This window comes from Dreissena polymorpha, chromosome 1 (genome assembly GCF_020536995.1).
Source record: "Dreissena polymorpha isolate Duluth1 chromosome 1, UMN_Dpol_1.0, whole genome shotgun sequence".
In the NCBI taxonomy this organism is placed as follows: Eukaryota; Metazoa; Mollusca; class Bivalvia; order Myida; family Dreissenidae; genus Dreissena; species Dreissena polymorpha.
The window spans coordinates 200,494,869-200,509,389 of record NC_068355.1 but is presented as its reverse complement, the minus strand read 5'-3'; the positions used below and the strand labels follow the sequence as shown (position 1 = coordinate 200,509,389).

At 35.1% G+C, this 14,521-nt stretch overlaps 1 protein-coding gene across 1 annotated transcript; it reads right to left on the bottom strand.

The window, feature by feature from the left end:
- Nucleotides 1-8,595: 8,595 nt before the first annotated feature.
- On the bottom strand, nucleotides 8,596-12,432 carry LOC127865797 (E3 SUMO-protein ligase KIAA1586-like). The gene is made up of 3 exons (XM_052405789.1): nucleotides 12,363-12,432; nucleotides 11,049-11,168; nucleotides 8,596-10,478 (listed from the first exon to the last, which is right to left on the bottom strand). The coding sequence occupies exons 1-3, from the start codon at nucleotides 12,430-12,432 to the stop codon at nucleotides 8,596-8,598; spliced, it is 2,073 nt and encodes a 690-aa protein (XP_052261749.1).
- Between the last annotated feature and the right edge of the window lie 2,089 nt (nucleotides 12,433-14,521).

Below are 14,521 nucleotides of genomic sequence, written 5' to 3'. Positions count from 1 at the left end.
CAGAATCAGTAGCAGTAGCAGTAGCAGTAGCACTAGCAGTAGAAGTAGAAGTAGCAGTATCAGTAGCCGTATCAGTAGCAGTAACAGTAGCAGCAGCAACAGCAGCAGAAGCAGCAGCAGCAGCAGTAGCAGTAGCACTATCAGAAGCAACAGCAGCAGCGGCAGTGGCAGCGGCAGTGGCAGTGGCAGTAGCAGTGGCAGTAGCAGTGGCAGTAGCAGTGGCAGTAGCAGTGGCAGTAGCAGTAGCACTATCAGTAGCAGCAGCAGCACTGGCAGCGGCAGTGGCAGCGGCAGTGGCAGCGGCAGCGGCAGTGGCAGTGGCAGTGGCAGCGGCAGTGGCAGTGGCAGCGGCAGTGGCAGCGGCAGCGGCAGCAGTAGCAGTAGCAGTAAGAGTAGCCGAAGCAGTAGCAGTAGCGGCTTTTTGCTTTTTTGTTTTAGAAGTGTTTGTCGTATAAGAAGAACGCAAGGAAGACAAATTAATTGTAACATGTGTTATCTTAGTCTCCGTTGTAGTAGTATTTGTTGTATCTACACAGCCATTTTTCAGTCACCTGAGAGACATGTTTTTATAAGAGATTTAATTGTGGACCAATACATCGTGTATTAATATCAGTGTACCCACTGGGACACCACATGGGGCGAGGATTAACAGATAAACTAGGCCTTTAATTAATTATGCGCCTAGAGGCAAACAATACTATAACTTACTGATAATTTTAGGATTGGGATGTGTTTGTATCTTATTTGAAATTAGCTAGCTTAATTCAAAAACTAATTATAGCCTCAATATTATCACAAGAACATCATCACATATTCATTGTGCAATATATAATCATATCACCATCACAATATGCCAGAGCGTTAGTATTTATTGTGCATACATATCCTACAGCAATATTTACAAAACTTATTACAAACCAACCGCTCAAGCTTTAATTAAGATTGATTTCAATTTATATTATGACATACATTAAAGATCACTGTCAATTAATTAAAAAATAGCTTGATACTTCGTACTCAGCGATTTAAATAAAAGAAACGTTGCGTACACAATAATTGGGGTTAATAAAAAAAGTCTGCAATTAAAATAATCAAATTTAAATAATACTAGATTTAGTTTCAAATTGTCGCTCAAAAAATGTATCAGTTATATCAGTTACTAGGGAATCGATTTGTTTAATCTCCGCAATCCAATAATAATTATGGTGTTTGTATGACAAATTAATAGCTATTCGTCATTGAATGTATGATACTCATAAAAATATTGAAACAATAACCACAACAACAACAACAACATATGTGATTATGTATATATCTTCTTCAGATACTCTGTGTCATACTTTCAAAATTATCCTCATAAGATTCATAATAATAAAATAAACACTATTGCAATCTTAGTAAAAACCAACTTAGCCGTTATGCTAATGATTTTATGTTCAGTATGCGTGTACATTTCAATATTATATAACAACAAGTGTTCACAAATACCTATGTTTAATAAATATTAAAAACATGAGAACCAATGAAGGTATTTCATTTTAATAGACTAGTTTTACCGTGTGTGTACATTCATATAAAATCTTTTGAAAATCACACTTGAGATAATGTCTTTAGGTTTTGCTATTTCTAATCGATTTAAACACCATAAAACCACCGTATTTTCTCTTACATTCTAAATTTTCTTACATTTCCTTTTTAAGCCAAAATATTTATGTTTTCATGATTCTAAATTTTCGGACATACGGATTTTCGTACAGTCAGTTAAACAGCGCTATTTTATCAGATTTTGACCCTGTTTTTGCTTATCTGATGACCCTTCGGTCATGCATTTTTACAACCGGATTAAAGTAATAAAACAGAATCATGCCTAAGGGCAATCGACCATTACATTTGCGTACTTGGGTAAATTACCTTGTAAACCTCTAATAAGCAATGGTTCCTTCCAACAGCGTTTGAAATGATATCGTATTAAGAAAGCCAAACGTTTATTGTTTTTACTTTTTATATATTATTTCAGTTGATTGCAAAGCTGTTAAGTTGCATTTTTAAAGTAAAGAACGAAGGGAACAACACAATAAAATTATGTACACTGATGTATTATTTCTACTTCAATTAAATAATTGACAAACAAACATAACACACTTGTCTCTAAATATTTTTCGTATTTAAATTTTCCAACACGAAAAACAATATCTTTAAGTGAACGGAAACTTATAATTATTACGGCATATAGTAAAAGCAGAGTTGTCTGAACCATAAGTAAAATAAAAAATGACACAGCTTATTTTTCCCTCAAGTGTTAATGATAATATGGATAAACAATTAAAAATACATAAAGTCAATTGTGTTGATTACTCGTTATTGAAATATTGCAATGCCAATTATAAGACATCTGATTAAAAACAAAATGTATGGTGGAATACCTAATCTGGAAATACAAACTAATGATACTATTAATGCAACAACAACAATCACATCTTTTCAAGCGCAATCAGAAAACTGCTACAGCTTTGTATTAACAAACATAAATATGTTTGTGCTTATAGATTTAGATAAACTTCAAATCTTTAAGCGTGCTATGAATTGAATATAATTTATATTTAAAAGTTTTGCTACTCTGTTGATAACTAGCAACAGCAAAAAGGAAGATACCATTTTTTATGATCTAATTTTATTTATATTTCATTGTTTATTTGTTTATGATCACAAGGATTGTTTGGATAACAGAGTGTGTCTAGATATACCGGTACCCTTAAATATATTTTTATGAATTGCAATTAAGCGTAGAAATTAAACAGGCCCTAATACAGACACCATTTTTATCGGAATGCGATTATAGTTAGCAACTCGTAACGCTTTTTGGATTGAATGTGTAATGACTACTTTTAGCGACAAATTGACTTGGTCAAATACTGCATCTTAAACGGATAAATAAAATTGAAACCATTTATTTTCAATATTATCAACATTATTATTTAGTTATTAATACATTAAGCAGCAAACTCTATTAATCAAAAAGATTTGATATGACATCCGAATTCACTGCAAAAATGAGCTGAGCGATAGGTTTTACGGTTGTTGAAATTGTTCATGATGAGAATGACGATGACGACGATGATGACGATGACGACGACGAGGAGGAGAACAACGACGATAACAATGACGATGATGATGATGATGATGATGACACTGATGATGATGATCACGACGATGACGACCATAACGATGTTGTTGGTGATAGTGACGATAATGCTGCTGCTGTTGCTGATGACGATGCTGCTGCTGATGATGCGGTGGAGGCGGAGGAGCAGGACGAGGACGAGGGCGACGACGACGACGACGACGACGATGATGATGATGATGATGATGATGATGATGATGATGATGATGATGATGATGATGATGATGATGACGATGATGATGACGATGATGATGACGATGATGATTATGATGATGATGATGATGATGATGATGATGATGATGATGATGATGATGATGATGATGATGATGATGATGATGACGATGATGATGATGATGATGATAATGATGATGATGATGATAATGATGAGATGATGATTATGTTGATGATGATGATCATGATAACGTTGATAACGATGATGTTGATGAAAATAACGACACTGTAAGTAGTAAATTAACTCATTAATTGTTATTATAATACACAAGCACATGCTAATGGATCTGTATCCGCAAGGCGGTCAAATGAAAACTCACTTGGTATAAATATGAAAAATTGAATCAAAATATCATAATGCGGAGTGTTAAAATGTGTTCAAATCTAGCGAAATTGTTGCAGTACTTTTCTACCGAAACCAATGCTTAGCCCAGTTATTTTAAAAATAATTTCAAAATACCACGATACACGTCAATTGGCTAACAAATACATTTGTAAGTTTAACCTCACTCAAAAACAGTATTTATTGAAGACAGGGCGTCAACAATGTCCGAGTTTCTTCAACGTAGCTTAAGTACCTAAAGTACCTTTCCGTTTGATTTATCGCAGGATCCTGGGTCCGCACCCACAGTCTTTTAAAGTGTCTGCATTAAAAAAGATAATAATTGTTGTTTGTAATAATCTTTGACAGCTCATAAAAACATGTAAATCCTCAATTCGTAGAGTTTCAGTATGATTGCATTTATTTAAAAAATAAAGACGGTTAACATATTTTATACACACATATATTAGTAGCTACACGCCATATAACATAGGACATAATGTATATTATAAATCAAAGCGCTGAAGGCACTGAAGTTGTTCGCTGTTGTCGTCCTTGATTAGCTTGTTCGCATTGCATATGCTTATCATTGTGCACAGGCTAATCTTATTTGACGTGCATTAAGCCTCGTTTTCCATGAAAGCAGCCAATATGTGCATATTTTAATGATAAACACTAGACTGGCCAATGGCGTTTACAAGCTGGTATATACATTCACTGCTAGAGCAGAATCATTTGTCGTCTGCTGCAGACAGGCAGTGGTAATCGTTCCTAGCAGAGTGAGTTGTGGTTCTTGCCGTACTTAAGTCTTCTAAGCACCTACTGATTTGCATTTATTACCCATTCTCTTGAAACGCCGACTAATAAAGTGCGATAAACCGCCTTTAAGCACTTGGCACATTAACAAATAAGAACATTCCACACCTAACCGAGAACCGACGTCTTTAATCGCGAAACTATTACCAGAAATTGAATACCGCCAGAAACAACAATGAGCTCACTTCGATTAAATATAAATACACTATATTCATTGCGTCCTAAGCAATCAAACATATCAACCGAAAATACCAGCGAATACAGTATTATATATGACATCGATCTTATATATCGCCTCAGACATGCGAGAGCGCCACGATGAGTGAAGAGTGTGTGTATGAGAGTTTGTTTACAGGTCCTACTGGCCTCTTCACGATATTTGTGTAGCCCGACCTGAATGATGAATGAAATGGATGTAGTAACAGTTATATGAACACGATATATCCGTACCAATATCCATGTGAGCATATACTAATAATAATTAATTTTTTAATCGCCATAAGCTTGAAAATAAACGTAAATAGATACAACAAAGACCAATTCGGAGACTTTAAAATTTTTAAATTACCTCCCCTGCAATAGAAAATATATATGGAGACTCGCATTCTGTGGAATATCAAAATCTCAATATATCTTTCTCCGAAATTTTTTTCTGGTAAAAATCATCTTAAATTTAGCTCTATATTCGTATGTAATTAATTAAACAAGAGTTATAAAAAGGCATTGCAAAAAATATCGCGTTTTACTTGAATAAGTTACCTCCCTTAAGCCTATCGGAATATCAAAAATACGTATATAAACAAAACGCGTTCCTTGCATAAGTGATAATAAAGCGCGTGCCCGTGCCACTCGTCCTCCAAATACTTACTAAATATAGTACAACGTATCTACAATCATTGCGACTAACTTATACCTCAGTAAATAAGTAACCAGGATAAATATACGTTTAGGTAATTAAGATATAAAACATACATATAAAAATTTACATGTTCCCTGTCTGCCGAACCCGATCCATGGACTATAGCCACAAGAGGTTTCTATGTACCTATGTAGCCGGATTGCGCCCTCAGAGCGCCCAACACCGACACAGATCACGCTACTCTCCGGTCAAACACAATACTACATAGGACTGCTGCCTTTGTCACCATATTATCAGAATCATTAACGTGCAAAATGGAAACTTTCAACTGTCCTTTCACTTCATACATAAGCCATTGCCGATCTTCAATGATCGCTTATTTCCGAGAGATGCATTTTATTTTTTTCAAACTTCGAATTTTGATATATGTTTAACTTATTCATTTAGATTACATTATTTTCACTATAAATATTGACTTTGATCCAATTATCATCTGAAAAATACGATTTCGCGATTTCTTCAAAGATCGAGCGAGCCTTTTTACCTGTTTACTTATATATATCTAATTTAAGGTTACACAGATGTAAAGTTGTCGAGGCCGAGTGGGTAAGGCGATGAAATTGTAATCTTTTGGGATTTTCCCGCGCAGGTTCGATTCCTGCCGACATCGCATACTTTTTGCGACGCGTTTTATTTCTTTTCTAACGTAATTTGATTTAATATAGCACATAAGCTATGTTTATTGTTAAATATGTTGAAAATTGTATGCACATCCTTCAATTTTAAAATTAAAACAACGTTATGGCTAAATTGATTAATTTACTGCTGAAAATACGAATGATGCATGTTGCATTTTTATTTTTATTTCAAAAAGTAAACGGTAAATCTGTCTATTTTTTGGTATTTTTGCTGTATATAGTGTTTCTATAAAAACTTAATTTAAAATATAACTTAAATGATACTATTTTGAATTTTATGACACTTTGTTTTTAACCGACCCAATTTTTACTTGGCTGAAATCACTTACATTTCATGGCGCTATTCCATAGATTAAAATTTGTAAAAAATAAATGTCTGTAAAAGAATACTTATTTCATCTTGTTTAAACTTTAAACACCTTTACTGCATCTGAACACACCAACTGCATGCCCATATTTGGAAATTTGAATGAATTATAGAACTTTTATATACCCCAGGGGTTAAAATAAACTGGACAAAAGCCGAGCGTGAGGGTGGTTTTGAAAAAATCGGTTTATTTTTTTTTAAGCATGGAAAGCTACCTACAAATTTGCATGTAGTTTAGTGAAATGATGCTGATTAGGAAAATAATTAATTAAATTATATTTGGATATGTGCCCATTAGAGGTGCGCAAGCTTAAAAAGGTAGAATTACCGAAATTCCCGTTCTTACACGTTGTAGCATGGATCGGGTATTGAACACGATACACGTGTGTATTAGCACCCTACTGTAGTCCCGGCGGGGTTATCAACTGCACCAATACACCGGTAAGCAACCAGGGGAATATCATATGAACTATCATGCATGTTTGATTTGTTAAAGTGTGTCACAAAATTTCCCTAACTGCCGATGTCGGCTATAATTTCGGTATAAACATGCAAAGAAATTAACATATATATAATGTTAATGCCGATATGTTATTGGACATTTTGTATGTCAAATGTTCATTATTTGTATTAAAATTAAGACGATTGTATTGAACACGATACACGTGTGTATTAGCACCCTACTGTAGTCCCGGCGGGGTTATCAACTGCACCAATACACCGGTAAGCAACCAGGGGAATATCATATGAAAAAAGAACTATCATGCATGTTTGATGTGTTAAAGTGTGTCACTAAATTTCCCTAACTGCCGATGTCGGCTATAATTTCGGTATAAACATGCACAGAAATTAACATATATATAATGTTATTGCCGGTATGTTATTGGACATTTTGTATGTCAAATGTTCATTATTTGTATTAAAATTAAGACGATGCTTATTTGCCAGAAAGCGTTTATTTCAAATTCAAAACAAGCAATAATCATACATAATACCAAAATATAAAACTAACAAAATGACAACACTCTCGCTTAACGCAACGTTCAGAAGCACGCGCACTTAACAAAATTATTGCAACTAATGCAAGCTGTAATTAATATGTGACTACTTGCTATACAACCAGTATCATGCGAAAATTGATCTTATTTAATTGTGGTTCCCTCTTTGAATTTATGTTGCCTGTCGACTTTTAGAATAATGTGTCAGTAAGAAATGTATTGCTTGCTCTACAACCAGCATCATGCGAAAATGGATCTTATTTAATTGTAAATCCCTCTTTGAACTTAAGTTGTCAGTCGACTTTTAGAATAATGTGTCAGTAATAAATGTTTTTCTTCAGTTTCACATGTTTTTTTAAGAAAATTTAGTGAAAGATGCAAATGTGTCTTATTTATTTTTTTCTGTGTCTTCAATGTATCTTATTTATATGTGACTGCGTGCTTATTTTTTTTCAAGAAATGAAAGATGCAAATGTGTCTTATTTTAATTTTATCCATGTCTTAAATGTGGCTTATTTATATAAGATAAAATGATATACTGCCAGTGTCATGCAAAAAAGGATCTAATTTCTTAATATCCACATTCACGCTTTGTTCTTTATTAGCACCGTCTTTAATTAGGCTATCTATTTAAAGTACAGATTACTGTGAACTTAATAATTGTGCAACGGTGATGTTGATCCATTATCGTTGTTAATTTAAAATGTAGACAACAAGTTAGCAATTAATGAAATCAGTTATTTTGGAAGTAAATCTAATTTTTTCTGTACAGTAGCCAGGTGGATGTGTATTGAGCGGATAAGATAGGGATCACCACAACAAGTTTCTAATACACAGTATAGACTTCCCCAGGGTTGTCATTATGTTTAAAAACAAGGGATTATTTTTGAAAAGCAACCGATTAGGCCGGGGGTCAAGGGGGCCGCCTAGGCACCCTTGTGGGTCCAGGGCAACGCCCTGGTAGGGGGATCAGGGGGGCGAAGCCCCCCGACCGAAACCGATTTTCAGACATTTTGAGGTACAAAATACTCCTATTCTCAGAGCATAAAAAGTTAAAATGAGGTCTAAAAAGAAAAGAAAATTTAAAGATTTTTACATTTTTAGTATACTGACACTGTACATGTTAAAAGCTGTCATCTTCTTGGTCATCTTCTTGGTCAGACTCCCCAACCTCTTCCTCTAAAAGAAGTGTTTTCATCGCAGCTTCAATTTCCATTCGTAGTTCATCCTGACCAATAACCAAGTGAGTGTCATCTGTCTGCATCCCTGACTCTGTGGAAGTGGTAGCAGCAGCTGCTGCAGTTGCTGCTGTTGATGTAGACTTCTCAGCTCTTACTGCTAACTTTTTCCTGTCCTTCATACTAAGCCACTGAGACACTGCTGACTTAACTAGTTCTCCTGCATCCTCACACTTTGGGCCATTTACAGTAACCTGCATCAGAGCATCAAGCAAGTCATTTTGAATTCTGTTTCTGTGTCGTGTTTTTATGTTCTTGAGAGCACTAGCTCCCCTTTCTGGCCAGGCATTACTAACTGGAAGTGAAGCTGCCACTTCTGCTACAAAGCACAGTTTTGGAAAGAATTGTTTGTACACTGTCACAGACAAAAGTTGACAGAGACACCATTCTGTAGTGGTGATCTTGTGTGTGTTGTCAAGAACAGACTGTGGAATATTTGGTTTCAAAGTGTCCCTCAGATGATATTTTATGCCACTCCATTCATTTTTAAGTTGATTTCTGTCCTCCTCATTATCTGCAAAAAAGTGTGTGGCTATCTGTTGGATTTCTCTATTCCCATGCTCTTTGAACAGGGCTGAGTCTCCTGGAACTGTTACTGGATCAAAAATGCAGAAAGCTGTCAATATTACTGAAGAATCACCAAATCTGTGATCTATGTTGTCTTTCAAGGCAGTGATGTATTTCTTGAACAATGACTGTAAATCATCCATCACTTTTGGGGACATTGATAATTCAGCACTGATGTTTGTATACGAATCTATGTCACTTTGAAGAGAAACAAGAGGGGTCTCCTCCTCAAGAATACCATTAAGCTTGTCTTTAGCCCGATTAATCTCAGGAATTATGGATGAAAAACAGAATGTATCTCTTTGGAACACTCTAGAAAGGTTTGACAAAACTGGCAATACATCTTTGAGAATGTAGATTGTGCCAAGGAATTTCATAGTTTTTATCTTTTTCAGTAACCCCAGGGCCATGGCATCTTCAGTTTGAGACTGTGCTAGTGTTGTCACGAGAGCTTCATAATCATTGTGCACAGCTTTGACAGATGAGTCAAGGCTCAGCCACCTGGTTCTACATGCCTTTTTTAAGCGTGATGCTACAGTTTTTGAAGCTCCTTTACTCAAGTTCATGTGTTTGAACTGCATTTGCAATTTTAAATATGCTGCCATACGTTTGGGAGAATTTTCAAAATAAGACCACAGCTGTCTAAGGATAAGTTCTACTTCCTTGATGTATGTAATACCTTCATTGCTGTCAGTGCAGGATAGAGCAAGTTTGTGGCATATACAATGTATATTAATTAGAGTCGGATTCTTCAAGCGCAGTAGTGCAGCTACCCCTCCTCTTTTACCCACCATTACGGACGCACCATCTGATGAAAACCCTGTCATCTTTTTAATGTCAAGTCCACTAGTTTCTACAGTATCTACAAGAAGGTCTGATATGGCCTGAGCATTTGCTGAGCTTGATTTTTCTAGTACATCTTGACAGGACAAATACGACACATGGACATTACCTGTATCATGATCAAAATATTGAACAAATGTTATTAGCTGTTCGGTTACACTGATATCACAGGCTTCATCTGACAATATACCGAACGCAGCACTTTTCTTGACCTTTTCCATCACAGACTCTTTCACAGTTGCACCTAATGTTAAGAAAAACTCTCTCTGCGAACCCACTGATTTATGATCAAAGTACTTCAGATTTTGGTAATCATACACATTTTCTATCATACTCAACACTGGTAGAAGTTTTCTAACTGGCATAAAGTTTTTCATAAGAAAGTAGGCAGTTGAGAATACCTTTTCATATAATGATGTTTCAACATTCTTCTTTTGACAAACTTCTTTGTGAAAAAATGACTGTTTATGCACCATTTCAGTTTCAATAGCCGCCTTATGGGTATCAGACGAAGAATGGCCTTTCAAAGCATCCTCCAAAAACCGTGTTCCTGGTTTATTAACAAATATATCCCTTTTATTAAGACGATGTTTCATACTGTGCTTTTTACACACAACACAAAACATGCCCTCACCCTCTAAAAAACACAGCCACCAATAATCTGATAGTTTGCCATGATTAAATTTTTTAGGGAGAAGTCTTTTCTTCTCAGTGTCTGAAATATCTGTACAAAATTTCTCCAGACAAAGATACCTGTTATGTACCCTATTTTCAGACCCATCAAATAATGCTTTAACTAATTGAAGACATTCCTCATTAGAAAAGGGTTTGCTATTTGTTGTTTTACAAGCTGATGTAGATGGTGAATCAGTAACTAGTGGGTTGTTCGTCATCAAGCCACTCGTCGAGTCGGTAGTAGTTACGCTACTTGTTGGGTGTGTCTTAGTTACGTCAGGTTGAGTCACGTTACTTTGTGGATCGGCAATAGATACTACATCACCCCTGGAGCCACCTGATGGAACAGCATTCCTATTTTGATCATCAGACCCTGAAACACAAATACGTCCAAAACTTTGTGTCTTACACAAAATAGACCCGATGATTTGCAATTTCCTATTTCTCAAAATACTGATGTCTTTGCAAATCGTAGTACATTGTTAAATTTCTATTATAAAAATGAGTAAAAAAATGCAAAACCCAAAGCAAACAAGATGTGTTTGTGAAACAGTATGTCCCTCATATATTTGACTTTTGACCTTGAAGGATGACCTTGACCTTTCACCGCTTAAAATGTGCAGCTCCAAGAGATACACATTCATGCCAAATATCAAGTTGCTATCTCAATATTGCAAAAGTTATGGCAAATGTTAAAGTTTGACGCAAACAAACCAACAAGCAGATAGGGTAAAAACAATATGTTCCCTAGTAAAGACTGGGGGACATAAAAATATTCCTGAGTGCTGCTAGATTCATTATAATACTATTATTATTCAATATAGCTTCTAAGCGCTCGGTCAATCAACACCCAAGAAAAAGAAATAAAACCATATCTCAAAATAATTATTGTGTAAACAAAGTTTCACTTGAAGCCAGATGAGGTAAATATGTGCATTTGAAAGCTACTTTCTCTTTTGTCTTCAATTCAGGATTTTCCCTAGGACGAGAAAAATAGGGAGTCATAATGTCCCCTTAAAATTTGCATTTGTTACAATTAGGTTTCAAAATTAGTAATTTTAAATTACAAAGTGTGTTGGTTTTCCATCAGAACAATGGAAACAATATGCATCTAGCTCATAACATGACAATTAACTTAATTTGTGTGCAAGGGAAAACCCTGCCAATTGAATCAATAGTATTGTTTAATTGCAAAAGTATCAAATAGAAATAGAACACAAATCGTTTGTCTTACCTTGAACATTGCAACATCAGAACGAAGCAATGAAAAACATCCTCCCAAGATTGCCTTGCAAAAATCGATGCAAAAACACAACTTGAAACAAACACTTTGTTCAACAAAACAAACTCTCAAAAAAGTATAAACACCGCATGATATTTTTTATTTCGTTTATCACTGAAACATCATATATCGATTGAGAATGCACAGTTCATAATTATTCTACGATGCGCGACGCTTTTGCAGTTTAGGGTCTGCGGCTAAATTATCGTGCGGTATGTATACGCATGCATCTGAACAAACGGGGAACAATACATAAACTGTTGTGCAAATCCAACTCGATCTCACCAGGTTTCGGTTTATTAAAAAAACCGAAGTCTTCAAGGCTCTTAATTTTTTTCTTTTTCGGTTCAGCCATTCTCGAGAGAAATGTTGACTAATATCTACCGCGCCACATGATTGGCCGTATGCCGACGCGATAAACCAATCAAAAGCCGTTTTACAAAACAAGGTCGCGGTAGCTAGTCATAACGGACACAGGTCAAAACGCTCTACGGTTATTCTTCGTCAATTATTTTCGGTTTGCGAGATCAAAACTTCCGATCGCAATTTTAAAGATTCGGGAAAAACAACCGATTTTCTGGTGATTTTAACCGATGAATTTTATCGGCAATCGGTTAATAATGACAACCCTGCTTCCCCTATTATTATTAATTACCTGATTGGAATAAATAAAGTGTTAAAGATCATTTCATGTGAAAAGCAGGATTTCTGACATAATTTCAATCGTTTTGCTTTTATACACAATTTCATGGAACAATGAATATATTGGCGCGATGGAACACAATTTATAAATCAAGCTGACAGTATAGTATCATTTTTTAATTATGTGTAATTTAATTCGCATCTCTCCCTTAACTCGTTCAATGACACGTGAACTTATATCAATTATAAAACATCACGTGCATCATTAATTTTTTTTTTTAATTATGAAAACATATATGTTCTACATGGGTTTGTTTAGTTTTTTTTCTCAACCAGAGAGACATTATAAAACAATGTTATATATAAAGCGCTTTACTTTTCTACATTACATAAAGATATATCGATTTTTTTGTTAAGTGTACGTGCTTGACATATTTATAAAAAGGCAGTGTTTATTTTTGTAATAAAATCGAAAATTGACATTTAATTTGATGCAATCCACATTGTTTAGCGGCCAAGCGCAGTATTCCGCTCTCGGCGGCCGATGGTGTATTGCAATATATACAATGAAAAGCTGGGTTTCTGACATAATTTCAATCGTTTTGTTGACGCGGAAGTGCTTTTTGGTGGCCAAAAATACTATTGTTCCCTTAATTTAAACCTAAATCAGTATTTTTTTACACTTGAAGGTTTGTACAGCGGGGATTTCGGTACCGGCGCGGGTTTATGTGCTTGTTAAGAATTACCGAAATCCCCGCTAAGAGGCAACATATTATCCTGATTTATGCTTTGATTAAACATTGATAACTAAATTGCAAAAGTGTATAGCATATTGTAAATAAGGTAGTACGATATCATTTGTTTCATCAGATTTGTTTGGAAAATACTTTCTGAAGACTTATTATTACTATGTCATGTTATATTTACATATACTTTTGTGTAACCAATGTTTTAAATGTACATTTTACCTTTTTTACATTCGTTTACACATTTTTCACATTAATAAACTATTTAATAATGGAAAAAATATTCTGATTAGAGTGTTTAAATGATTAACACTAATATGATTGTGTACACATCAACATTAATGCAAAGCCAAAACCCAAACATAATGACATATAGACCCTTTAAGGCGTAATATGGGGGATTGGCGTAAACATGGGTGATTTCTGCTCTGGGCGTACGAATGTAGCAGTACCGAAATCCCCGCTAATTATTTTCCAAAAGAAGTAACCGAATGGGAGATAATACATGTCACTGGTTGCTAATGAAAAAAAACACTATAATAATTTTGTTGACACTTGAAGGTTTGTACATCAGGATTTCGGTACCGGCGCGCGTTTAAGTTCTAGTGTAGAATTACCGAAATCCCCACTGAGAGGCAACTTAATGCTGTCAAGAGTGCTTAATAATTAAAATTAATATAATTTTTTTTGCACCTTAACATTCATGTGAAGTCAAAAACCATTCATACCGATGACCTATTGACCCTTTAAGGCGTAAATATGGGGATTTCGGTACTAGGCGGGCGAATGTAGAATTACCGAAATCCCCTTTTCATCATCGCACATTAGTGTAACATAAATTTTAACACAATATATATAGGGAAACTCATATGATTTGCGTAATGTGAAAATGATTATTATGCTATAATTCGACCACGAAACTTGACGTGACTTAATACCGGACATTATGGAATGGAGCTACGCTTGCCGTATTTGACATAAGACCCATTTTCGCAAATTATCTTATCAATGCTTATATGAATTTGATTGCTATAATCTAATGCGTATTCGACACGG